The following is a 27,561-nucleotide window of genomic DNA, read 5'->3' on the forward strand; positions in this document are numbered from 1 at the left end:
CGGCTTATGTCTTTCCTTTTTCTTGTTGTTTTTTGTTGAAATCTTGGTTGCAATTTAATCACTGAACTGAGCTTTGGAACGTTTCAGGCATGGCATGGAATGCAATTTTTACACAAGGTGTAAGTTAAATAGATGAACACATAAAAAGCTATGTGTAAAAGCATCATTCAGTTATCAGTTAACTAGGTATAAGCTCATTATGAACTCTGAATAGCATATCTTAAGATCTATCCAATTTTTCTTTTTTAATTTTTTTTTAAGTTATATTTATATTTCACAGAAAGGATCCATCCATTTTTTTCAGGTGAGGAAACTAAGGTACAAAGGGGCCAGGAGACTTGTGTAACTTCCATATGACATGCTCTGCTTTCCCTAGAAATGATCTTTGGTATGGGTGATAAAAGATGTCAAGCAAGTAATGCTCAAATTAGCATTGTCTTGGGAGCCCCAACAATGCTGCTTTGATATGTGAATTGTCCTTGAAATCCTACGTTTGAATATAACTTTGATTCCTACTCATGTACAGAGTTTCTAACCGCTGAAATGTATACAGCATATAGCCACAAAGAAGGAAGCGTAACACAAAGTCCTCCAGGGTGCAAAAGGGGAAGGATGTTTTATCGGAGTCAGTTTCTTTTAGTTTTTTATTTATTTATTATTATTATTTTTTTTTTTTTGGATAGAGACAGAGTCTTACTTTATTGCCCTCAGTAGAGTGCTGTGGCGTCACACTGCTCACAGCAACCTCCAACTTCTGAGTTTAGGCGATTGTTTTGCCTCACCCTCCCAAGTAGCTGAGACTACAGGCGCACGCCACAACGCCTGGCTCTTTATTTTTGTTGCAGTTTGGCCGGGGCTGGGTTTGAACCCGCCACCCTTGGTATATGGGGCCGATGCCCTACGCACTGAGCCACTGGTGCCACCCAGATTCAGTTTCTTTTAAATGGTAAAACAGGGTGGCGCCTGTGCTCAAAGGAGTAGGGCGCCGGCCCCATATGCCGGAGGTGGCAGGTTCAAACCCAGCCCCCGGCCAAAAAACCTGACAAAATAATAATAATAATAATAAATAAATGGTAAAGCAGAAAGAATTCCAGAAAATCTGCCATAGGGCACTTCTCTCCCTGTCACCCAAACCTTATTTTTTTAAAAAAATACATACCTATGAAGAATGATCTGTGGGCATCTTTGCACTGTGGGGGAAAATGGTGTTCATGTTAAGCTATAGTGCAAAAAATGTTCAGAAAGAAAATACATTACTTTAGCCTAATTCCATATACTTGCTTTCCTGACTACCCTTCAACAAGTAATGTAGAAGGGCCAGGCACAGTAGCTCACACCTGTCGTCCTCGCACTCTAGGAGGCTGAGGCAGGTGGATTTCTTGAGCTCAGGAGTCTGAGACTAGCTTGAGCAAGAATGAGACCCTGTCTCTAAAAAAGAAAAAAATAGCCAGGTGTTGTGGTGGACACCTGTAGTCCCAGCTACTTGGGAGGCTGAGGAAAGAGGATCACTTGAGACCAAGTATTTGAGGTTGCTATGAGCTGTCTTGCTATGGCACTCTACAAAGGGCAACAAAGCAAGACTTTGTCTCAAAAAGAAAAAAAAAAGCTATGTAGGTTTTATTTTCTTTCAGCTCAAAATTCAATAATTTCTCTGTGACACAAGCAGATCATGGTAGGTATATATGATCTATGGCCTGAAGGAAATTTTAGACTCAAGGTGAAGATCCTCTTCTATACTTGACTTTGGAAAAGACTGTCCACCTGTCTTGAGGTTTGGAAGTCTAATTTCACACCATTCATTTTGGGTTAGAGGGAGGGGTTTAGGGTGTGTGTGGAACTGATTAACAGTTTCTACAGAGGCTGGTCTTATAGGGACCTCTTCTCTTCCCTTGTTAATTTACTGATGCCTTGCATAGAGGAAGAACACAAGGGTCTGTTTTTCTTTTGCCCTCACACCAAAGAACCAGATTCATTAGATCCCTCCACCAAGAGATTTAGATGGCATCAGTACGAATGTCTTGAACTCACCACCTTCACTGAACATTGTCAACAGAAGAGAAGGCAAACTCTGTAAAATAATTTGAAGAGGTCTATTCTAAGAACTGAATTTGAGGACCATGGCCTGGACCCATGCCCAAGAAACCTTGAGCAAGTGGACTCACTGTGACTGGATTAGTTTGCTTCTATTCAATTCAGGGAGACAGGAATTGCATGTAAAGTCATAAATCAATACAAGGCAGGGTGTAAGTTGGTTTGGCCTAAAAAGGTGGGACATCTGAAAATGGAGGTTTACAGGTTATAGATGGGTTTTAAAACTCTTTGATTTGTAATTGGTTAAAGAAATGAAGCTTTGTCTAAAGCAGGCGTCCTCAAACTTTTTAAACAGGAGGCCAATTCACTGTCCCTCAGACCGTTGGAGGGCCAGACTATAGTTCAAAAAAAAAAAAACTATGAACAAATTCCTATGCACACTGCACAAACTTTATTTTGAAGTAAAAATACAAAACAGGAACAAATACAATCACATGGCCTCATGTGGCCCGCGGGCTGCAGTTTGAGGACCCCGGGTCTAAAGGCTTGGGATCCTTTAAGTTAAGGACATCTGTTAATTAGAGACAACACATCTAACAAATACCTAGAGTCAAGTGAACTGTTAAGTAAGCAGAGGACCTACAGGTTTGTCTTCTATAGCCTCAGGCCTGTTAATGAGTCTCCCAGAAGGGAGGGGGCTTGATGAGGCATTTCTGACTTCCGCTCTTAGGGCTAGCAACTCAGCCCTTTGGCCAAGAGGGGGGTCCGATTAGTCAGCTGGAGGGGGGAGCCTTAAGATTTTAGTTATTAGTTTATTTTTAGTTATTATTATTTTTTTTTTGAGACAGAATCTTACTTTGTCGCCCCTTGGTAGAGTGCTGTGGTGTCATCTCATCTCCGCTTACACCTTTCACTGGCAACTAATAGAACAAAGTAAGAGTTTGACCATCGATGCTGCCTCTGGCGGATCTTGGCCAAAAGGGGAGTTGTGAACTAAAATAAAACCTTACAAACCACAGCTCCTTAGAAGGCCTCACCTGCCGCAGCCAAGCCGGGCACGCGGGTTCCGGATGAACGGAGCTCCCGGAAGCCCCGCCCCCGCCGCCGGCCCGCGCGCGCCCCCCACCTCCGCCCCGCGCGCTGCTGCGCTCGGCCCTCCCCTCCCTCTCCCGCCCTCCGCCTTTGTCGCGCCTGAGCTTGCGGGTCAGCAAGAGCCTCCAGCGTGAGCGTGCGGCTGCAGCCCCGGGCCACCCAGCCCTCTGCCCCTCTTTTCTGCCTGTCTGCCTCTCCTCCCTATCGCCGTCTCTTCCTCCCGCGCTCTCGGTCTGTGAATCTCGACCTTAATTTCTTCCACCCCGCCCTGCCCGGTCCCTCGCGTGCCCAGTCACCAGGCCGCGTGGGGCCTGCAACGCCTCCTCCCCTCCCCCAACCGCCACTCCCTCCCCGCAGGCCACACGGGGCCGCAGCTGGGCCTCCTTGGCCTGGAGCCCATCTCAGCACCCACACTTCTCCAGGCCAGCGAGCCTCCGACCCGCCGAGCAAAATGGGAAATGAGGCAAGTCATCCTTTGGAAATGTGCTCAAACTTTGGTGCAGATGAAATTAAAACGTTAGGAAAAAGATTTAAGAAGCTTGATTTGACAGTTTTGGTTCTTTGAGTGTGGAAGAGTTCATGTCTCTGCCTGAGTTACAACAGAATTCTTTAGTACAGCGAGTAATAGATAGATTCGACACAGATGGGAATGGAGAAGTAGATTTCAAAGAATTTATTGAGGGAGTCTCTCAGTTCAGTGTCAAAGGAGATAAGGAGCAGAAGTTAAGGTTTGCTTTTCCTATCTATGACATGGATAAGATGGCTAGATTTCCAATGGGGAACTCTTCCAGGTGTTGAAGATGATGGTGGGGAACAATCTGAAAGATACACAGTTACAGCAAATCGTAGACAAAACCATAATAAATGCAGATAAGGATGGAGATGGAAGAATATCCTTTGAAGAATTCTGTGCTATTGTAGGTGGCCTAGACATCCACAAAAAGATGGTGGTAGATGTGTGGCTCTTTTTAAAGAGTACCACCCAACACTTCTGCTTTCTTATCCATCTCTGAAGATCTGCTCAAGATGCCCAGCAATGCTCTCTGTGTATTCAAATGGAAGCATTTTTCTCTCTGAAGCCACGTTTTCCAACATGAGCCTCATGAAGCCAACCAAGTGTTATTGAACTCTTGCTCTCTGAATAACTCAGTGTAGCACTTTAAATTCTGAAGAACAGCAACATGAAAAGAGCATATCAGTGTGGTGGAGAAAGGGAAGGGGTTGGGTTTTTAATTTATTTTTCTTCATGTTTTATAACAAAATATATATACATATGTAAATATTTATATGTAGATATATGTAGCTTTCTATGTATGTAGTAGGTTGGCTTTAATATACTTTGATTCAGAAACAAAATAGAGTAAAAGTGTCAAGCAGAACATAAAACATCCTTACTTTTATTTCACACAGTTTTTTTTTGTTTGTTTGTTTATGTTTTTATTTCACACAGTTTTATATATAGACAGGAGATTGTACAATTTGAGCCCGGTGTTAGGCCAGCTGTTTTCCTTTTCCTGTGCTTTCTCCTTTTAGAGATTGACAAAGCATTTGTTAATGTCTTATTATTTACCTTAATTACATTTTTGTAACAAAGGAGTCTGTAACTTTATTTATACTTAAGAATATATTTCCAGGGACTACGTCTCACTGCTGAGCAGCTTTTAATATGCCTCTCCTTGAGGAGAAAGTATAGTTCAGCGCTACTGCCAAGAGCTAGTTCTTGTGTGCACGTGATAACTGCACAGTGCTTATGGCTGCTTCATTCTGTTACTTTACAACTAGGAGCCATTGCATTTATTGAATGTCCCTGAGTAAGTGTAAGTTACCAGTTGTGATTTTATACATAAAGGCCAGAAGCTAGCTTAGGCAGTCTTGATTTATTATATGCATTACTTACTGAAGAACACCTGAAATAATCGTGTAACTGCTTTGGATATCCATCTGTTTCATTAAATGGATAATTTGTCATTAAACTTGTGTTTGAACCATGAATTTCCCTTTATGTTTCAAAAGACTTGCAGCAAATAAAAACTGGGGACATTTAATGTGCATATATGTACTAAACACCCATATATATTTGTGATTAAAATGGGAGAAATCTTGCTAATTATATGTCACAGAAGAGCAAAATTCTATTAAAATTTGTACCTCTCTTTACTGTAAGGCATAGAGAATGCATAACGGTTTTCCTTGATTTGCCCATATAATTGGTAATGGGTAATAACTTAATAGATGTGTGTGATATAAAAGTAGTATATCCTGTTCTACCACTTGATGTTATCACTTCCCTTTTCTGCAAAGGTACTATTGGCTGGAAGAAAAACATTTTGGTTAGCTTGTATGACAGTATTTCCTGATATAGTTATTCTATAAAAATTGGTTTTATAATCATGAGTGGAAAAGGGCAGGTTGAACGAGTTGACTGAATCTTTTTTTTTTTTTTTGGTAGAGATAGAGTCTCACTTTATCACCCTGGTAGAGTGCCGTGGCGTCACACAGCTCACAGCAACCTCCAACTCCTGGGCTTAAGTGATTCTCTTGCCTCAGCCTCCCAAGTAGCTCTGACTATAGGCACCCAACACAATGCCTGGCTATATTTTTTCTTATTGCAGTTTGGCCCAGTTTGGCTGGGGCCAGGTTTGAACCCGCCACCCTCGCCATATGGGGCGGGAGCCCTACCAGCTGAGCCACAGGCGCCGCCCAGAGGTGACTGAGTCTTAAGCTGAGCGCACCTCCTGCCTTGGCTGTTCCTTCAACTGAGTGCTGCACATCATGGGCTCTGCCTGTGAGAGAAAAATCCCGGTGCTTGGTGTCCCTGCATGACATGGAATTTTGCATGTAGATCAATTTAAAATGTATCTCTTGTTTACATAATTTGCATAATTTTAAAAGACAATGTTGCCAAACTTTGGAAATGTTAATATTCAAACTGAAAATCTCCACTTCATGTAACATCTTCCTCTGGTTTATAATCCCAGCCAGTGGTTTCATCTGTTACAGTTTCAACTGCCATGTGCTCTGCTTCAAGGGGGAACCTAGTCTTTTGTGAATTTTTTGTACATTAGTATTTGTTACAAATATTTTAGCAAATGCTTTCTATTTCTCTTGCTTGTGCATATCTTGGCTGGCGTTACAGAAAAATTGTGCAGACATTATTTCCTTACTGGGGAATGGGTTTGTTTCCTTTTCTTTCTTTCTTTTTTTAGTTTGTGTGTGGGTTGGGTAGGGGAGGGGTGGTTTATGTTGAATGTTTAGTTTTTCTTCTGCATGGTATATCATGTTGTGGGATCTTTAGAAAAGTTCATACTGTATGAATAAGAAGACAAAATATTTGAAACTTGAAAAAAAAATCTTAGGCCACCACGCCTGGTTTAAGTATTTTATTTTGGTTCACAATTTCTCCCTTTGGCCAAGATCTGTGCCCCCACCCCCACCCCCCGACTTAAGATTTTATTTTGGTTCACAGTTCTTCCCTTTTGGCCAAGATCCACCAGAGGCACCATTGATGGCCAAACTCTTATTTTGTTCCATCCCGAGAGCAAGACTGGATGTTCGGGCCAGGTTTGTGAGAAGGGAAGGGTGACTCACCTGGGCAGTGCAAAAGTCTGTGCTCAGGGGCAGTTAGAGAACTCTTTCAAATACAGGGGTGTAGGGTAGCTGGTAGGCAAATTCTACAGCTTGCCAAGAATGTTAGGGTCCTTTGGTGTGAATTTCTGAGGGGGTGTGGGTAACTAGACCCTTTGTGTCTTTGTCTTAGGAGGAAAGGAGGAGGAGGAGGGTGAAGGGTTTGTGTGTGGCTATGTTAGGCTCCAACAGCTGGGATGGTATGGTCCCTGCCCTGGTTCCATCTAGGCCCTTGGTGGGACCCTCATGCCCAGGAGAACTGAAGAGCCAAAAGGACTTACATCCATGAAGTGTTTTAGGCCAGATGGGACTGGAGGTGGACAGGTACTCATGGAGGCTTTTAAACCTTCTAGACAACATGAAGGTAAAAATCAAAATGTTAAAGGCAAGGGGTACAAAATTAATTGATCTGTGTTGTGCTACTATATTTTGAGGTTTAGTTGCAGGCTTGTAACAAAAAGGCCAAGGAATTTAGAAACTTAATCATTTAAGCTAAGGAATTTAGAGACTTTTGTTGTGTCACCTTATTTTAGTCTCTTTAGTGATTTGTCCTAAGGTGGCTAATAAATTTCCTGTTACATCTCTTTTTGTATAAACCCCATCCTGAGGACAATTATGCTCAGGATGGATGTTTGGACCACATGGCCCAAAAAGGCAAAGTTTCTCATTTAGTATTTGTTTAGGCTTCTGTGTACCCATCCTTGATCTTGATCTACTTTAATGTATAGAACTAAACGTTTTGCCTATTTCTTTGAACATATTTCCAATAGTTGAATTAAATTCTTGTCTAGTAAGCCCAATATCTTGACTTCCTCAAGGGGACAGTATCTACTGATTGCCAACCCCCACACCCACCCCTGTGCATGGTTTCTTTGTGCCCCTTATAAATTGTGTTGAAAATTGGATATTTTAAATAATACTACATATAATGTAACAATTCTGGAAATCAGATCCCTGCCCCCAGGGTTTGGTGTGTACTGCTGCTTATTATAGTAGTTATTATTAATTTATTTAGTGACTTTTTGGAACTAATTTGGTAAAGGCTTGTATCTGTTGTCATGTGTGGCCACTGAAATCTCTACTAGGTTAGGTTAGTCCGCTGATGAATGAACAGAGATTTCCTTTAAAGTCTAGAACCAGTAAGTCTCCGAGATTTTCCCAAGGGGCTTGTGTGCGTGTTAGGGCATACCTTCAGCACTCAGCAAGATGGTTTTATAGCTCTGCCTTAGCTTTCATTTCCTGCTTTGTGCAGAACCTCAGAATCAGACATGGATGAGAGGTTAGGGACTTCTCTGATGTTTCCTGACCATGCTCACAGTCCTAAATATGTATATGACCTTCCAGATTTCAAGGAATATGACTCATAGTCTTCCAGTTTAACAAGGAAATGTTGGAGTATTTCAGAGTTCCTATGGATATCTCATTCCTAGGCCTTTTCTATTAAGTTTTGTTAGTTCGTTAGTTATTTAGTTTGTTTGTTTTTGAGACAGAGCCTCAAGCTGTCACCCTGGGTAGAGTGCTGTGGCATCACAGCTCACAGCAACCTCCAACTGCTGGGCCCAAGCGATTCTCTTGCCTCAGCCTCCCAAGTAGCTGGGACTACAGGCGCCCGCCACAACGCCCAGCTATTTTTTGGTTGTAGTTGTCATTGTTGTTTAGCAGGCCCGGGCTGGATTTGAACCCGCCAGCTCTGGTGTATGTGGCTGGTGCCTTAGCCGCTTGAGCTGCAGGTGCCAAGCCATCTATTGGTAAAAGGTGCCAACTTTTACCCATAGCCTCATGTAGCTGCCATGTTAAGACACTTCTTATAATTGTCTTCCACAAACACCCTTTTAGGTCAAATAGAAGCAAGCCTTTCCAGGAAGGTCTTCCATGTAACAAACAGGTCAAATAATGACAGTTCATTGGAATTGTGGCTTTGAAAGAGCTCTGGCTCCATTTTGCTCCCTCTGGTACTAGAGATGTGGGCTACTTGTTGTTGTTGTTGTTGAGTCTCACTTTATTGTCCTTGGTAGAGTGCTGTGGCGTCACACAGCTCACAGAAACCTCCAGCTCCTGGGCTTAGGCGATTCTCATGCCTCAGCCTCCCAAGCAGCTGAGACTACAGGCGCCCACCACAACGCCCAGTTATTTTTTTGTTGCAATTTGTCTGGGTCCGGGTTTGAACCCGTCACCCTCGGTATATGGGGCTGGTGCCCTGCCCAATGAGCCACAGGTGCCACCCAGATGTGTGCTATTTTTAAGGCTACTACTGAGCTGGGAGCAAAAGATGGTCTAGGGTAAGCTAAAACAGCACAAATCTCACTGTTTTTACTGAAATTTAGCCATTTTTCCTGAATAAACACTCCTTGGGTTGCTGCATTGTGACTTTGATTAAATTTCTAGAGTTCTGAAAACATTGATTCTGGACATTTTGGCCATATTTTTTTTGTTGTTGTTTTTATGAAGGGATGAATTTTCAGATGTCTTTACTCCACCATTTTCACTGCTGTCACCTACAACATGGTTTTGTTCCCTTCTTTTTTTGAGACAGAGTCTCACTTTGTCACCCTCAGTATTGTTCCCTGGTGTCATTGCTCACAGCAACCTCAAACTCTCGGGCTCAAGCGATTCTCTTGTTTCAGACAAGAGTACTTACCTCCCGAGTAGCTGGGACTACAGGTACCCTCCACAACATCAAGCTCTTTTTTTTTCTTTTTTTTTTTAGAGGCAGGGTCTTGCTCTGGTTCAAGCTGGTCTTGAACCTGTGAACCTGTGAGCTCAGGCAATCCACTCACCTTGGCCTCCCATAGTGCTAGGATTATAGGTGTGAGCGACCATGCCCAGCCTACAATATGGTTTTAAATCTCTAAAGTCTCCATGGCCATGGGTTAATTAAATATTTAATCACGGGAAGTGATTGGGAAAAGGAGTAAAAGGAGAAATGTTATTCTCAAGAGGTTCTCCCAGATGAATAGATGAAGTTTAGAAAGGTATTTTATATTTAGTTGTCACAGAATTAAGGTTAAAGTAACAGCTATTTTAAACCTTTTTTCTTCAGAGAAGATAAACACAGGCTTTGCAATCAGAACTAACTTTAAATTTCAGCTTTGCTTCTAACTAGCTTAGTGGTCTAGGACAAGTTATATAAACTCTCTGTGCCTCGGTTTCCTCATTTATAAAAGATAATATTTACCACGTAAGCTTATTCTGAGGACTAAATGTAAAATGCTGATCACAAACGACCGGCAGCCCAATAGATATTAGCTATATAATTGTTATTTTTATAATGTTCTGCAGAAGTACGCTAATAATTGTTGAGTAGAGTTAACCTAAAGGCAGATTTTCTTTTATTTCTTGCTATTTCTCTCTTTTGTTTTGTTTCTTTGCTTTTACGAATGGAAAAGAAAATCTGTTCCAGCATTTTGGAATACAAATTTGCATCAAAATTAATTTATTCATTTTACTGATATTTAAATAAATTGATTTTTTTCAACAAACATTGAGTAAATATCTAGTAAATTTCAGGCACAGGTATGACAATGTCACTAAGTTGTCCCCACTCTCGAGGGGCTGACAGTCCAGGAGACTGACGAGTGCTCAGGTGATTACAACACAGTAACAAAGGCTGTGATGTGATACAAAACTATGAGTGCAAGTGTGTGACAAGAATTCCCTTGTATCAGATTTATCCCTTTTTCTTTAGCTCTAAAGCCAAGGATTTAGTCCATTTTTTTCTTAATCAGATAAATTAAACCACGGATTTAAAAAATTTTTAAAAGATGAAAGACAAACACCTCAGATTATGGAGGGTAACTGGCATAATAAACCTGGGTAGTTCCCAAAGGAAAAGTGGTTGGCAGAGTCTTAGGATGATTTAAGGGAAAAGCAGAAAATGTTTTTATTTTTTTACCTACACGTTTCATACTAAAAAACGACTATAAACTCTTTGTGGAGTTACATGTACATTGAAATGCAGGTAATTTTAATTCAATTGCATTTTTCAGAATTCTCAATCGTAATCGTCTGAAAACTGTTGATTATTCATATCTTTATAAATTGCCAGCATTAAAATATCTGTAAGTATTGCCGATATCTCATGAATCATGAGATTATTTCTGCTGTTATTTTTTATTTTCATCAAAGATTAAGTATGTTGAATTTACGCTAAAAAGTCATAATTTAAATTTTAACTGGTTATTAAAAAAAGGTTATTGGCAAAGAAAAGAGATTAAGAATGGATGTGTAATGAATGGGTAAGACAGCCAGCAGAGAAAGAGAACAGTAGTATTGAGGAATGTATATAAATATAATATATATAGATGTATGTAGGAATATAATTTATCCTAGAAAGCAAAAAAGAATAGATGCTTCTATTTTAAAAATAAAAAACAAAGGGCCGTGTCTGTGTCTCAAAGGAGTGGGCGCCAGCCCCATATGCCGGAGGTGGCGGGTTCAAACCCAGCCCAGCCAAAAACTGCAAAAAAAAAAAAACACCTCCGCCCTAAAAAAAAAAAAAAAAATGAAGCAATCCAGGGAGGTGAATCCAATAAGAAAATGGGAAGATAAATGTTAAAAACTGTATACATTCCATTATTCGATGTCATTAATTTGATGCTGCTAATGAACATAATTACATTTCTTCAGTAAAAGCTCTGTAATCATCTTCTATGGGAAATAAACTCTTGAGCTGGCTTGTTTTATATAGAAACAAAAATTGAAGTGCTGACATGTCCTTGAAATATCTTTTTAAGTACAGAATTTTTCTATTGGGGTTAATATCTTGACTCTTCGGACTTTCTCCTTCAGAGACATGGGAACAACACAAGCCCCACTTACAACAGTCGAGAACAGCCTCATGACAACTCTTGAGTTGGAAAAACTGTAAGTTATTTTTTTCTTAGATTTATTTTCACTTAGTACTTATTTTAAGTTTATATTTTCTTAAGTCAGTTTTTGTGAGGTATAATTTTTATGCAGTAAAATTCACTCTTTTTAGGTGCACCAATCAATGAATTTTGACAAATGTATAATTATGTAACCACCATCACATTCCCCAAATAGAATGTTTCTGGCGCCCTAAAAAAAGCCTCTCATGTTCCTCTGCAGTCGGTCCCCACCTCCCACCATCAGCCCCTGGCAACCACAATCTGATTTACATCCCCATAGTTTTGCCTTTTCCCGACTGTCTTAGAAATGAAATCAGATGTGGTATGTAACCTTTTGTGTGAAGCTTCTTTCACTTAGCATAATTGTTTTGATATTATATTACTATTCATGTTGTATCTGTCAGTGCAGTTAGTTCTCTCCTCATTCACAGCTTCAACCAAGCACAGATGGTAAATATTTGGGGTGGGGTTGGGGGGTGGAGGGGAGAATAAACTATAAAAAATAATATGTGTTAAAATACAGTATAGCAACAATGTACATGGCCTTTACACTGTATTACATAATATTCTAAGAGTAATCTAGAGAGGATTTCAAGTATACTAGAGATTATATGCAAATATTATAGCATTCACAGATTTTGGTATCTGCAGAGTCCTGGAACCAGTTCCCCACAGATAGCAAGGGACAGTGTCGTATGGCTATATCAGTTATCCTTTCGCCAATTTATGAACAATTGGGTTGTTTTCAATTTTTTGGCAATTATGAAAACTGCTAAGAACACTCATACTCATGTCTTTGTGTGAACATACGTTTTCATTTCTTTCAGGTAAGTACCCAGGGTGGGACTACTGTATCACATCCTAAGTACATATTTAACTTTTTAAGAAACTGCTAACTTCTTTCCTAAAGCGGCTGTACTATTTTGTATTCCCACCAGCAATGTGAAAGTTGCAGTTGCTACAGGTATTCAGCGGATCCTTATTTCAGTTTTCTTGAAAAATCTACTAGTAGATGTATAGTGGAATCTCATTGTGGTTTTAATTTGCATTTCTGTAATAGTTAATGCTGTTGAATATCTATTCATGTGTAAATATCTTCTGTACTGAATTATCTGTTCAAATCCGATCCTGTATTTTAATTGATATTTATCTTCTTGTTTAGTTTTAAGAGTACTTTTTATACTCTAGATACAAGTCTTTCAGCTATGTGTTTAGTAACTATCTTTTCTCTTTTCTCAGGTTGTGGTTTGTCTTTTCATTCTTTTTAAATTTTATGTCTGTCTGTCTGTATGTATGTATGTATGTATGTATTTATTTATTTATTTATTTATTTATTTATTTATTTATTTATTGAGACAGGAGTCTCACACTGTCACCCTGGGTTGATTGCCATGGTGTTATAAATCATAGCAACCTCAAACCCCTGGGCTCAAAACCAGAAAACTGAAATATAAGGATCTGCTGATCCTCTTGCCTCATCCTCCCAAGTAGCTGTGTACCCACCACCATACCCACCTACTTTTTCCACTTTTAGTAAAGACAGGGTCTTGCTCTTGCCCAAGCTGGTTTTAAACTCCTGAGCTCAAGCGATCCACTTACCTTGTCCTCCCAGAGTGCTAGGATTACAGGCGTGAGCCACTGTGCCTGGCCTGTCTTTTCATGCTGTTAAAAGTATTTGAGCCCAGGTTTTGTAATTTGTAATTTGAGGTTACAGCACGGGTTTTGTAATTTGTAATTTGAGGTGACAGCAAGCTATAAAGATGCCACCACACACTAGCCTGTGTGAGTGAGACCCTGTCTCAAAAAGAAAAATAAAGGAAAAAAAAGGAAAAAAAACAGGAGGTGTTGTTTAGTTTCCAAAAATTTGGCGATTTTTCAGATCTTTCTGTTGGTTTCTAATTTAATTCCATTATGATCAGAGAACACATATTGAATGACTTGAATTCTTTTGAATTTATTCAAATTTGTTTTATGGCCCAGAATATTGTTGTACAGCTCATTGATACTCTGTTCATGTTTTATTTTGTTTCTCCTTGTGTTTCATTTTGGGAAGTTTTAAGTTTTTGAAATAACGATTTTAATGTCCTTGCCTGCTCATTCTATCCATGTAGGTTCTGAGTTGGTTCTTATTGATTGCTTTGTTTTTTACTATGGGTCGTATTTTCTTGCTTCTTTTCATGTTTGGTAATTTTCTATTGGATCTTGGTACGTGTTGCCCCATGGTTCATGAGAGTGTCCTATCTAGCTTATGCTAACAGGCAGTCTTCCTAATGTTGAGCAACATCTAATTATTTTCTGATACTTTTGGGTGGTTCTTTTCCTAGCCTCAAGTAGTTTCCTCATACACGTGCACCAATCAGTACTTTGCTGAAAACTCAAGAGCTCCCTCTGTGTGTCTCCAGAGTTCATGTTCTGTGTGCCTCTTTTCTCTCTAGTATTCTGCTTTGAGACTTCTAGCCACCTTGGTTTTCCCAGACTCTCAGCTCCATTTCCTTAATCAAAGAGTCCACCAGTTCCCTTTCCTAGCACCATGACCTGGAAACTCTCTCAAAGAAGTCAGCTAGGGCAGTCACGGGGCTCACTTAATTTATTTCACATCTTACAGAGATCACTGTCCTTCATTGCCTGATGTCCAGTGTCTTTAAAACTGTTGTTTTGTTTCTTTTATCTGGTATTTTTGGTTGTTTCTGGCCAGGTGTGCAATGTCCCTGTTATTACATCTTGGCCAGAATCTAATAATAATCTTTAAATCTGTTTTGTTTTGATCCAGGATCCAATCAGAGATCAGGCGTTGCTCGTTATGTCTCTTCTTCCTTTAGTCTAAAACATTTGTCTACTTTTTCTTGGTCTTTCATGCATTGAAGAGTCTAACAGGGTTGTTTTATAAATTCTCCCACAATCCGGATTTGTCTATTTCCTCATGACTAGATGCAGGTAAAACATTTTAAGGAAGAATACTATTAATAAATAGACGATGTGTTCTTCCTACCTCATGACTTCAGATGGCCCATAATGCTAAGTTTGATCACTTGATTACAAAGTGATATCTTCTAGAGCTCTCCATTATAAAGTTATTTTTTCCATTGTTAATTAATATGTGTAAATACATTTGATCTTAGACAAAAGTCCAAGAAAAAACAATAATAAGTATAAATAATCACCGGGGTGATGCTTTGAGATCAGTGAAGATCCTGCTTTCAAAACATGTTTTTACCCAACTGTGCATCAGTGAGGCAAGAGAATCACTTAAGCCCAGGAGTTGGAGGTTGCTGTGATCTGTGATGCCATGGCACTCTACCCAGGGAGACAGCTTGAGGCTCTGTCTTAAAAAACAAACAAACCAACCAACTGTGCATCAGTGATAATCACTATCCAAATCCATTATTATTGTGTTTCCAAAATGACACTTTTCTAATTATATCATTCCTTCTACATAGCTGGCATTATTCTATTAATATTAAAGAAGAGCTGGCCCTCTTTTCCTTTTGTGAATTCATGGATTCTTCTTCTGTGAATTCATGGATTCTTCCTTATAGTAATTATGTTGTACCTGATTATCATCATTATTATTTTGAAGGCTCAAATAGTCCACATTTGGCCAAAGTAATCTTCATTATTGTTCAACCCTATAAAGTGGTTTAAACTAAGCTATGCCCAGAGTAATTTCTAATATTTACCACTCCCAACAGTAATTGAGAAAGGAATTCCAGAAGTTTGGGGCCTCCAGACTCTTCTTAGAAGTCTGCCTCCTGTGTCCTCTCAACCCAAAGTGAGACAGATTTTCTTCTTCTTCTATCTTCTATGGGAGAAGATAATTTCTGAATGAAACTACAAATCAGTGTCACCCAATTCTAATTCCTTTTTTAAAAATTTATTATTTTAAGAGATGAGGTCTTGCTAGCTTGCCTAGGCTGGTCTCAAAGTTCTGGCCTCAAGCAATCCTCCCACCTTACTCTCCTGAGTGGCTGCAACCACGGGTGCACACCACAATGCCCAGCTAATTAAAAAAAATTTTTTGTAGGGGCAGGGTCTTGCTATGTTGCCCAGGCTGGTCTCAATCCCTAGCACCAAGCAATCCTCCTGCTTTAGCCTCCCCTGTAGCTGGAATTACAGGTGAAAGCTACCATACCTGGCACCTCTAATCTCTATCACGTTTACTCTAGTCATACCATAACCACTGCCATGTTCACCCATCTCTCTGTCTCCTTTCCTTTTGGCTTTCTGGTTCCTACCCAACAACTGACCAGGCCATATGCCTCAAGAACTCTTTTTGCCTAGCCCTGCAGTAGTTTCAACCTCCCTCTTCTACCAACTGAAGTCATCCCTTTACCGTTAATTTAATTCTCTGTGTTTCCATTTATAGGATCTTACCTAGCCATATGGCCTGCTGCCTCTGCCAATTTAAAAATAATATTGAGGTTGTCTGCAAGACAGTGAAGCTACATTGTGATGCATGTATAGGAAACAGCAAAGAAGATTGTTGTGAGTTTAAATTGCTTAATGATAATTTTTTTTAATTTTTATTTTGTTTTTTAAATTTTTAATTTGAGAATTTTTAAGCTAATGATGGAATTGCTTTATTCTTACTTATTCATTCAGAGTTAAACTCCCTGTATTTCTGAATTACTCCCTGGCTGAAAGTCAGGTTCTCAGTTATTATTACATAATTTAATATTGTAACTGTTCCACATCCATAAAGGACAGAGAGGAAGGAACGGAAGGGAGAGAATATAACATTAGCGGCCACATACTCTGTACTGTGTCTCTGCTTGGTGTTTTGTCCCCCACCAATAACTTGTCTATACAGCTCCTCAAAGTTTGTAACTGGTTTTATATCCATTAGGTCTCAAGAGCTCTTTGCCTTATAGGACAGGTATAGATCGGGTTTTGGTTTGTTTATTTTTACAGAGAGTATAAGTGATATTTGGAGCCTGAGAGTTTCCAGTTGCATAAGCAGAAATTGCTACCTGGCCCTTCTAAAGAAAGAGAGGGCTTTTCCATTCTTAGACTTTCCAACTCTGAACTTGCTCTAAACCTAAAGCTTTTATATCCAGAGAACAAACACTCGGGTGCATTTTTAAGTGTTTTTCTCATATTACGTTTATTAGCACTAACTTCGTCAAAATGTGACTGCTTTAATGTCCAGACAATTTGAATACAGATCTCTACCCGTGATACTAAAGTTGCATACTTTCCAAAACAATTTTTCACATATTATATTATATTGTATTAGTGTCTTCTGCCCTGAAAGTAGGTAGAACAAACATTTTTAATCTTGTTTTACAGATGAGGAAAAACAAGATCAGAGGCGTTAAGTGCTGTAGCCTATTCTCAGGCCTTCTGTCCCCGAATTTGGGTTCTCCATAGCCCATGTTCCTCATTTCTCATGATGCTTACCTACTCCTCTGACCTTTAACCACTACCACAGAAACTTTTAATTCTGGACAGGAACCCAGCTACACGATGGTACACTTGTTTTTCATGCAGTTAGAAGCTTGGATGGTTCCACAAGTAAAGCTGGGAATTATAGAAATGAAATGAAAGCAAAGTGGGCATCTGACAAAAGTTGCTTTTTCCTTTCTGCATTTTAGGAAGTCAAGTAATGTTTATCTAAAATTGGTGTTACTCCTTAGATTTATTGAACACGCCACATAAGCATATAATCTGGGAATTAAAAACCTCTTAACCTCCATCCCAGATCCCGGCCCAAATTGAGGAAAGAACCAGAATCTACCTAGTGTTTGTTCTATGCAGAACCTCCTATTATCCGGGCTAGGATACATGAGAGCAGGGGCCAAGAAGAGGAACTGGGTGGGGAGATGACAAGGCCATGTCCAGATAAGGACATCTTAGCAATAGGATTGGGGCCTCCACATTAGCATCTCTTCTCTTGGTCCCCTCAGGGAACTGTCTTTCATCAGAGTCATCTACAAGCATGCCCCCTCTGCATCTGAGGCAGGACAGTCTGGGCTGCAGAAGGGCTGGTTCAGCCAGGAGCAGGGAGCAAGGGTCTCCCATCTTGTTCATTTACTGAGTGCTGGGCGAGTGGATTTGGGGGACCAGTGGAATAACCCCAAGTATTGTAACTGTATGTCACATTATGGAATGTTCTGATAGGTAGCCACTTTTCCCAAAGATGTTTTTTCTCCCTTTATTATTCCATTGTATAGGTTTAAACTGGGGTTTCTTTTTTTCCTCTCTAAGTGGCACTCTTCTGTTTGCTGACTCCTAATTTCTTTGACTGGGATATATGGCTGTGGATTGGCAAAAAGCTATGCCATCAGCCTTCCATCGTCAAAAACAGTCTCTTCTTTTTTGACAGTTGAAGAAGCAAGTGTAGGAAATGCGGAGGGAGCGCTCATGAAGGTATTACAGGCCCGGAAGAAGCACACGAGCACCGAGCTGACCATTGAGTCAGAGGTATCCGCAAATAAAAATAGCGTCGGCTTGTCAGGCTTCACGAGCGACCAGATGGACTTCAGTGATGAAAGCGATGTCATTAGTGCACTTAATTACATATTGCCTTATTTCTCAGAGGGAAATCTAGAAGATGTAGAATCGACATTATTGCCATTCATTAAACTGCTTTTCTCAAATGTGCAGGAAGGAGAGAAGCCCCTAACTCGTATGAAAAACAATAAAAAGGCTCAGCCTCTTGAACCTGGACCCAGCAATTCAGCTTACAAAAATAAACTGAGGAAGCTCTATTTCCTGGAAAATTTGTTAGATGCAGAAATTCAAGAAAATATCGACGAGGTTAAAAAGAAAGAAAAAACTGCCATGCTTATGCAGTCTGGCCTTTTAGGTCCCAAACTTAAACGCCAAATTTTTCCCAAAAAAGTGGCAACTGCTGAATCACAGGAAAATAGCCTGACAGAGAGTGAGAGTGGAGACAGGGGGCTGAAGAAAGTGACGCTATTGTTCAAAGGGCCCAAGCCCCTACGGAGAAAGCTCTTACAGGAGGCAAGAATCAAGAGGAAACAGGGTACCTGGCCGACAGCGAAGAAAGTGGCCGAAGAAAGAACGCTTGGGAAACCAATCCCGAGTGAAATGACACAGTTTGACGTGGTGCAGAGGCCTCGGAAGTTTGTGGGAAGCTCCTTCCACACCGAGCCTTCCTTCACGCAGACGCACAAGGCTGCGGTCTCTTCTGTCTTCAAACAGTATATTGGCATGCCTTCTACTTCTGCCACCTCAAAATCCCTACCTGAGGTTAAAAAACAATCGAAAGACATGAGCGACACCATTTTTGTTTTAGAAGATGCAAATGCTAGAGTTAAAAGTATGGAAGCTGGTAAACCAATTGTACATTCTAGAAGAAAATACCACTTTCATAAACCTCATTCCCATGTGGCCCACAGAACACCTGCGGCCAAACTAAGTCAAAAGTTTAGAAAAGAAACAGTGTTCCATGGACAGATGCCTGTAAAGCAGCCTCCATTCTGTGCAGTTAGGAGCCTTATAAATTCCCCGTCACATGGGGTTTTTCCACCTTCAGAAGAGCTGAGTCCTCAGGAGAATCCTTTTCCAGAATTACTTGATCCTTCAGAATCTGTTACAGAAATCACTACTGTATCCCCTCTAGGAAATGGTATTGAAGAAAAGTTTTATGGAAAACACTGCTATACCTGAAGAAACTATCTCTGAAAGTACAAATGATAAGAATCCTTCCGCTATAGATTCCACTGGGACTGCGTTCTTAATACCGACTGTTAAACAAATCAATGAAACTCTGTGGGAATACCACAACACGGGCACTGACTTACCCAACATGGAAAAAAGCTTCACTTACCCATTGCTCGCGTCCCCGGGTGATCAATTTGAAATGCAGCTAAACCAGCAGCTCCGATCCCTCATCCCCAACAACGACGTGAGAAGGCTCATTTCTCACGTTATCCGGACTTTGAAAATGGACTGCTCTGAGACCCATGTACAACTGGCCTGTGCCAAGCTCATCTCTAGAACAGGTCTCCTGATGAAGCTTCTGAGTGAGCAGCAAGAAGTAAAAGTATCCAAGGCAGAATGGGATACGGATCAGTGGAAGAGTGAGAACTACATCAACGAGAGCACAGAAGCCCAGGCTGAACAGAAAGAGCAGGAGTCAAGTGAGGTAAGGATGACTACGGGAACATGAGACCTGGACTTTTCCATCAGTTCAGGGGTGTCCAGCCTACAGCCTGTGGGCTGCATGATGATTTTGTGAGGACTTTTTTTTCATTTATATGTGGTGTCAGATATCATGAAAAGTATGCACAGACACCCCCTCCTTTTTTTTTTTTTTTTTTTTTTTTTTTTTTGCTAATCAGCTTTCATTAGTATTTGTGTATTTACTCTGTGGCCTAAGACGACTCTTATTCTTCCCATGTGTGGCAGAGGAAAAAAAGGTTGGGCACCCTTGGTTTAGGATATACCATGAAAGCATCCATGCAGCAAGGCCCGGGTAGACAAGTCCATATTTTATCTTGGCCATGACAGTGATCTCCCACTTTGCTCATTTAGAGAATGAAGCAGACAGAACACTCATGATAAATAAGATGTAGAACAAAATGCTCAGTAGTAAGATTATGTAACACATTAGATTTGCTTTGTTCTTTAAGAACCTATAAGCTACTTACTTGGGAGGGTGGAGTTTTGAATAGTTAGATCTCATTCTTTCCATCTCTTTGGTGGTTTTTTAATTATTCTTTCCCTTTTTTAGCTCACTAAAGGAGTTCCAGGATATGGCTATAACAACAAACTCATCTTGGCGATATCTGTGACTGTAATAGTGATGATTTTGATTATAATTTTCTGTCTTATTGAGGTAAGGACAATCATTCAGGTTTCCAGAATAACATCCTTGCTAATAGATTCAGTACTCATGAACTGAAAATCAAAGCCACTATCCCACCTACTATTACTTGACATTCCTCTTCAGTCACTACGACTAAGGTATGCATTGTTCTTTACTGTATATACCAAGGATTTTTTTAAAGTAACCCCTCTCCCACGAGATCGCTATAGAACTGAAACCAAGATAACAAACCACTAGATTATTTGGAGAAATTAAGTTTAAGAAAGCCAAAGTTGAAGTGATAGGAAAGTTTTTCCAACCCAAAACTGTCAATAATTTTATGTACTCACCAATCACTCTCATTCTACCACTGATTTCTTTCCTTATTGCTGAAATGACAAGAGATGTATTATCTCCACCCTCACGGAGCTGTCATCACCCTGGGGAGAAAGGACACAGCAAGAGATAGAGGTGTCATCTTATAGATTCATTAGATTCAGGTAGCATCCTCCTTCTCCACTGTGCAAGGCATTGTCTACACAGGTTCAGTTAAAGCACCTCAGCTAAACCTTGCACCTGGCTATTCCAAAGTGTGTCGTATTTACAGTGGCCTGTTCCTGGAGCTTGCCTGTGTTTACCTTTTGTTCAATAGGCCATTTCATAGTGGCCTATTACTTTACCCAACATGTAGGTGCTAGCATATTAAAAGAATGGTTTAATAAGCTGACAATCATGATTTTACCCCACTATCCAACCTAATTTACCTTATTTGATTTACTTTTTCTATTGTGGCAACCCTCTGTTCTAGCCAAAGCAGCCCACACCATATCCCAGTCACATCATGCCTATCCCTACTTTCATCTGTGCCTTTACCCATCCAGAATTCTCTTACTTAACTCTGCCCATGGAAATCCTGTGACTCTGTTCAAATTCAAGTTCGTCTTTCTTTCTGATGCCTTCTCTGAATACTCCAGCCTGTCTGGGCCTAGTCCCTGTGTGAGTTTTGTCACCATTTCTTGGAGGATATGGTGAAGCATTTTCCCTCCCCTGAGAACTTAAAAATGTGGCAAACCATTTTCTTAAAGATGCTATCCAAGAAAGAACCCCAAGGTCAGGACAGAATGAAGCAGAGGAGAGCTGTGTGGACCAAGTGGCTCCTGGTCTATCAGATGGGAGCAGAACCTGGCTGATATACGGATTAAGTGGCCCTTATCTAGATGCTCAGGATCAGAAGTGTTTCAGATATCAGATTTTTTTTCAAATTTTGGAATATTTGTATTATACTTAACCAGCTGAGCATCCCTAATCTGAACATCTAAAATCCAAAATGCTCCAGTGAGCATTTCCTTTGAGTGTCATGGTGGTGCTCAGAAAGTTTCAGATCTTGGAGCATTTTGGATTTCAGGTTTTCAGATTAGGGATAATCAACCTGTTAGTACAGGGACTTTGGCATCCTTGGATTTGGGTATGTTAGGCTGAGGGGAGTGGATCCTGGAACGAGTTGCCTGCAGATACCAAGGAAAGAGCCAAAGAACCATTAAACAGGATAGAATTTCTGTCTTCAGACCAGGTGCGATGGCTCATGCTTATAATCCTAAGGATTATAAGGGAGGATTATAATTGCTTGAGCTCAGGAGTTGGAGACCAGCCTGAGTGAAAGCGAGATCTCGTCTCTACTAAAAGAAAAATTAGCCAGGTGTCATGGTGTGCACCTCAAGTTCCAGGTATTCTAGAGCAATGATTTTCAACACGTGTGTCATGGCAGGATCTTAGGTATGCCGTGAAAAAATTTTAAAGGTTGTTATTAAATTATGTTCAAAAGAAGCTCAAAGCACAGTAAGTATATTCTCTTTTTACTCTTTTATTTGATCAACATAATTTAAGTGTGCTGCCAAAGTTTAACTGTTGGTTCGAGTGTGCTGTGAAAAGGTTGAAAAACACTGCTCTAGAGGCTAAGACAAGAGGATCAGTTGAGCCCAGGAATTTGATGTTGCAATGAGCTATAGTGATGGCACTGTACTCTAGCCAGGGCAACTGAGTGAGACTGTCTCAGAAAAATAATTTATGTCTTCAGAAAATATATCTTTTAGCCAGACATGGTGGTGCATACCTGTAGTTCCAGCTACTAAAGATGCTGAGGCAGGAAGCTTACTTGAGCCCAAGAATTTGAGGCTACAGTGAGCTATGATCATACCACTATACTCTATCCCAGGTGACAGAGTGAAACCCTATCTCTAATAAAAAATTATAGATAGCTGGCTCGGCACCTGTAGCTTAAGCGGCTTTGACACCAGCCACATACAGGAGAGCTGGGGGGTGGGGGTGGGGGTGGGGGTGGCTGGGAGGGGGTTCGAATCCAGCCCAGGCTCGCCAAGCAACAATGACAACTATAACCAAAAAGTAGCCAGGCATTGTGATGGGCACCTGTAGTCCCAGCTACTTGGGAGGCTGAGGCAAGATTTGAGGTTCCCACAAAACTTAAGCCGAAGAGTTTGAGGATGCTGTGAGCTGTGACGCCACAGTACTCTACCCAGGTTGACACCTTTTGTTTTGTCTCAAAAAAAAAAAAAAAAGGAAAGGAAAGATAGATAAATAGAAGTTATCTCACTGGGTAGGTAAGACTTAAAAGGAATGAATAAAGATTTGGAGATACTGGTCATTATGATGGATAATCATGATTGTTTTCTTCCAAAACAGATTTATTCTCATAGAAGAGCAGCAAGGACAGATGTAGAATCAGGCTCAGTCCCAAGGAGGTAAATACTGGTCTGACGATTTAAATTGGAATTTTAGAACTAGATAACTTAGAACTCATCTCTTTCAATCCTTTCGTTTTATAGTGAGGAAACTGCCAGAGGCAGAAAGAATACTTACCTGCCTTAGTGCTTTGCCTGGATCCAGCAAAATTAGCTCCCCAGACAAAGCTGAGTTGGACAGGAGTGGCAAGGACGAATCTGCTGCCACCAGTCCTTCAAGGGAAGGCAGGGGCGGGGGTTGGAGTTGTGCCTGTTCCTTCCGGTGGTGGGCATCGGGCCAGGCCAGAGGCCTTTTTGGAGGCTCTGGGGAAGGGGCAAGGGAGCTAGTCTCCTTCAAGGCTCCTTCAGGAATATATGAATCCTTCCTCTAGAGTGGCAGGAAAACCTACCTTCTCATTCTACTTGCTTTGGGGTCTCCAATCTCTATTTATCCAAACGTCAGAGAATTTTAACTAGAAGAGACCTTAAATAATACTTTGCCTCTTCCTTTTATAATAAGAAAACGGAGACAGAGAAAAAGAAATTACCTTGCTCCATGGTCCCAGTGCTAGTGTCAGAAAGAGGGTGGTCCCTTTCCAGCTGGGGACTTCTCCATTGATTATTCTCTACTTGGGCTGTGAGTCACATTTTATATCACAATTCAATACGTACATGCTGTGTAGACATGAGTAGATGTGGAAACAGTCTGATTTTTTGTCTATTCTGCTCTTATTCAAAAAGGATATTTTGTCCTTTAAACTGATTTTACAACTACTCAGTGACAGCCTGCAGTATGAAAATAATTTTTGTAGCTGGACCCAGGCATTTGCTTGACAGGACTCGCCTGATAGCATAAAGCTTCTAGGAGAATAGAAGCACTTTATCCTTCACCTACCAGCAAACGCTATCTGTGGTACTAGGTTTGAAAGGGACTGATGTAAAATGCTTCTGGAGAGTGAAGTACTTCTGGCCTGTGTGTTTGTACAGTTTGTTCACTGTACGAGGGAACTTGGCCAATGGGGTAAGTGGGGCTGAAAATCCTCCCTGTACCTCCCACCAAGCCATGCTCAAAGGTCCCCCCAGTGACATTACGGGGCCATCTTAAACAGACGTGGAGAGCTTCTGGATGTCTCTCCATGAAATGATTTTCAGGATTCCAGGTCCATAATGATGTTGCCCACTGTGACTATGGACCGAACCACAGATTTAGTTCCAATAAAACGAGAGGTGTACATCGTGGGAGACCTGGGAAATGGCAGGAATCACTAATTGTCTCGTGTGTGTGTTTTTTCCCAAGGGGCTTTTTTGACTTTCTGCATAGGAAATGCTCATCGCAGAGTGAAAGCCAGGTAAATTTGAGGAAGATTCATTGCTGTGGCCAGAGAAAACAGGAAAAATGCAGAATTAATACCTGCCTTTCTCTTTTCTAGGAGGGCTTTTTCTGGTTAAGGAGTCCACTTTGGCTGAGGGATATGTACAGACCTCTCAATGCCACACGCAAGAAAAACATGGCCCAGAAGCTTCACGACAAGGAGTCTTCTGATGAGGAATAGATTTACAAGAAGGATGCAGGGTAAATGACTGGGAACAATTTAAAATCTCATCTACAGTGGCCGGGCACGGTGGCTCACGCCTGTAATCCTAGCCCTCTTGGAAGTTGAGGCAGGACGATTGCTTGAGCTCAGAGTTCAAAGCCATCCTGAGCTCTACTAAAAATAGAAAAATTAACCGAGCGTTGTGGCAGGTGCCTGTAGTCCAAGCTACTTGGGAGGCTGAGGCAGAAGAATCGTTTGGACCCCATAGTTTGAGGTTACTATGAGCTGCTCACAACATCTAGCCAGGCCAGACTCCATCTCAACAAAAAATCTTATCTAAAATGAGGGGATAATGAGAAGTTTAATTGATCCTTTTTATTTTTTTATTTTATTTTTTTTTATTAAACCATAGCTGTGTACATTAGTATGATCGTGGGGCACCATACACTTGGTTCATAGATCGTTTGACACATTTTCATCACATTAGTTAACATAGCTTTTGTAGCATTTTCTTAGTTATTTTGCTAAGACCTTTACATTCCACATTTACTAGGATTCACATATACCCTTGTAAGATGCACCACAGCTGTAATCCCATTAATCCCCCTCCTTCCCCATCCCTCCCCCCCTTTCCCCTTTCACATGAAAGCTATCACCCAGTTAATTGCTCCTTTTAAGAGTAAAAGCCTTGCCATTGTCTTCCTATTCCAGGGAGCCCCTATCAACAGCAACACCTGTGGATTCGGCTGCTGAAGGTGGTGAGGAAAGTGAGACCGCGCCAGAGGGGGAGGACTAAGAGTGATCCAGCGTGCCTAAGGCCGCCTGCAAACTGTATTTTCTAATGTTGGCATCTCCGCATTGCTTGTAAGATACTTATTTTTCACACACAACAAATGTATATAATCTATTGTCAATTCCAGCCAGCTGGTAAGAAACTTAAACGTTAATAGTTAAATATTTATACACGCAAAACAAGGGCCAGAGAAAAGAAAAGCGGGACTGAAGCCAGAGACTGTCAAGCTGGCCAACACCTCCACAAGCGGCATTGTGGGCAGAGGACGCACGGGGGCTCCCCCACCTCATTTCCCAGTCTAGTCAGTCTCCGGGAAGCTGAAAATATATCATCCTGGAGAGAGGGAGCCAATTTTTAAATCAAATACAGTTGTTCTGGGGCTCTCTCCCCTGGTCCATTAAGAACCAGTCCTTTACAACATACTTGACCTCTTGCCCTGAGGGGACCTTCCACCTGCTGCCACCTCTCAGAGGGTGGGTGGGGTTGCCAGAAATGTTTGGATCACTAAGCCGACCTGCACTGTTGCGTCAAGTCCTGTCTTTTCTCCCATGCTTCCAAATTCATGAGTGAATGTGTGTCCTTTACCCTTTAAAGCTGGTGGAAAATTCAAAAAAAATTTTTTTGTTGGTTTTTTCTTTTTAAAAATCTCAACCCTTGGATAGCTACTAGGCCAATTCACTGTCCCTCAGATGGTTGGAGGGCCAGAGTATAGTTAAAAAAAAAACAAAAACTGAACAAATTCCTATGCACACTGCACATATCTTATTTTGAAGTACAAAAACAAAACGGGGACAAATACAATCACACCGCTTCTTGTGGCCCGTTGGCCGCAGGTTGAGGACGTCTGGTCTAGGGAGATAGAGAAGTAGAACCCGTGCTTGCCAGTGAAGAGTCAACAATGACAATAATACTGGGGGTGATGGCTGCTACGGTTTATTAGGCACCAGCTTGGGCCAGCATAATACGAAGCTCTTTAGTTGCACTGTTAAGTCACAAGGACCAAAACGCCACATGCCAGCTCAAACTCTGCAAGGGCGTGGGGTGTTATGAGTGTTGGACATAAACAGGAAGCTAACAGTAAACCAAGACTAGAGATCTTGTACTGCTGGGCCTCCCAGACTCTGGGCCAGGATTCCAGGCAAATCCAGGTTCCTATTTTGTCATAATTACGTTATTTCCAATTTGGTACACAAAGTGAGACTTATGTAAAACACCATCTCAACTTTGTACAATACCTGTTAATCTCAAATGCTACCGTACTGTACTACTATTTTTTGTTTTAGAGATAGAGTCTCACTTTGTCACCCTTGGTAGAGTACCATGGCATCACAGCTCACAGCAACCTCCAGGTCTTGGGCTTAGGCAATTCTCTTGCCTCAGCCTCCCGAGTAGCTGGGACTATAGGCACCCGCCACAATGTCCGGCTATTTTTTTGTTGCAGTTTGGCTGGGGCCGGGTTCAAACCCACCACCCTCGGTATATGGGGCTGGCGCACCCCCTACTGTACTTCTAAATTAAAACTCCCCAAAGTGAGATTCTACTTTGCCCAGCTCTTCAGTGAGACCTGAGAGAGAGAGGGGGACACAAGGCCAACAGCTACTAAATGAATGAAAATCCTCACTGATTCCTATGAAAACTGTCAGAGAAATGAGAAATTTTATAACAGATGAAGAAATGAGGCAATATGTGATTAGAGCAAAAATAATACTGAAAAGAAATATAGTGATTCGGAAGAAGAAAGTTACATGGCCTAGGGAAAATCCTTGAAGAAAATGGAATTTTGCTGTAGGATCCATCTTTAGGTAGTTCACTCACTCACACACTGGTGAGTTCTCGGAGGCTTCAGTTCCTCCCCCAACGGGCCTGTGCACACGCTATTTGATTGAAGGTTCTCATGACTTGATGGTGGGCCTCCTCCAGAGTGAGTGGTCTAAGAGACAGAGACAGAGCCAGGCAGAAGTTAACCTTTTCATGACCTAGCCTCAGAAGACCTCTGCCACATAACATGAATAGAGGTCAGTCACTAAATGCAGCCCACATTCAAGGGGAGGGAATTTAGACTTCATCTTTCAAAGAAAGAAGAATCAAAGAGCTTGTGGACTATATTAAA

General features: G+C 41.1%; 1 protein-coding gene and 1 pseudogene across 1 annotated transcript in view; both read left to right on the forward strand.

Annotated features, from left to right (window-relative positions):
- LOC128594818 (leucine-rich repeat-containing protein 37A2-like) overlaps window positions 1-26,680 on the forward strand; it is a 41,725-nt gene extending 15,045 nt beyond the window's left edge. Inside the window, exons 5-15 of the mRNA XM_053603667.1 lie at window positions 39-119; window positions 10,734-10,805; window positions 11,536-11,610; window positions 15,979-16,097; window positions 17,938-18,073; window positions 19,422-19,725; window positions 20,314-20,418; window positions 23,086-23,144; window positions 24,421-24,472; window positions 24,554-24,696; window positions 25,370-26,680. Of these exons, the coding sequence (XP_053459642.1) occupies window positions 39-119; window positions 10,734-10,805; window positions 11,536-11,610; window positions 15,979-16,097; window positions 17,938-18,073; window positions 19,422-19,725; window positions 20,314-20,418; window positions 23,086-23,144; window positions 24,421-24,472; window positions 24,554-24,676 (1,126 nt within the window). The 3' untranslated portion in view covers window positions 24,677-24,696; window positions 25,370-26,680. The remainder of the gene's footprint in view (window positions 1-38; window positions 120-10,733; window positions 10,806-11,535; window positions 11,611-15,978; window positions 16,098-17,937; window positions 18,074-19,421; window positions 19,726-20,313; window positions 20,419-23,085; window positions 23,145-24,420; window positions 24,473-24,553; window positions 24,697-25,369) is intronic.
- On the forward strand, window positions 3,575-4,207 carry LOC128593313 (calcineurin subunit B type 1-like; annotated as a pseudogene).
- Window positions 26,681-27,561: the final 881 nt, after the last annotated feature.

Source organism: Nycticebus coucang, chromosome 9 (genome assembly GCF_027406575.1).
Source record: "Nycticebus coucang isolate mNycCou1 chromosome 9, mNycCou1.pri, whole genome shotgun sequence".
NCBI classification, from domain to species: domain Eukaryota; kingdom Metazoa; phylum Chordata; class Mammalia; order Primates; family Lorisidae; genus Nycticebus; species Nycticebus coucang.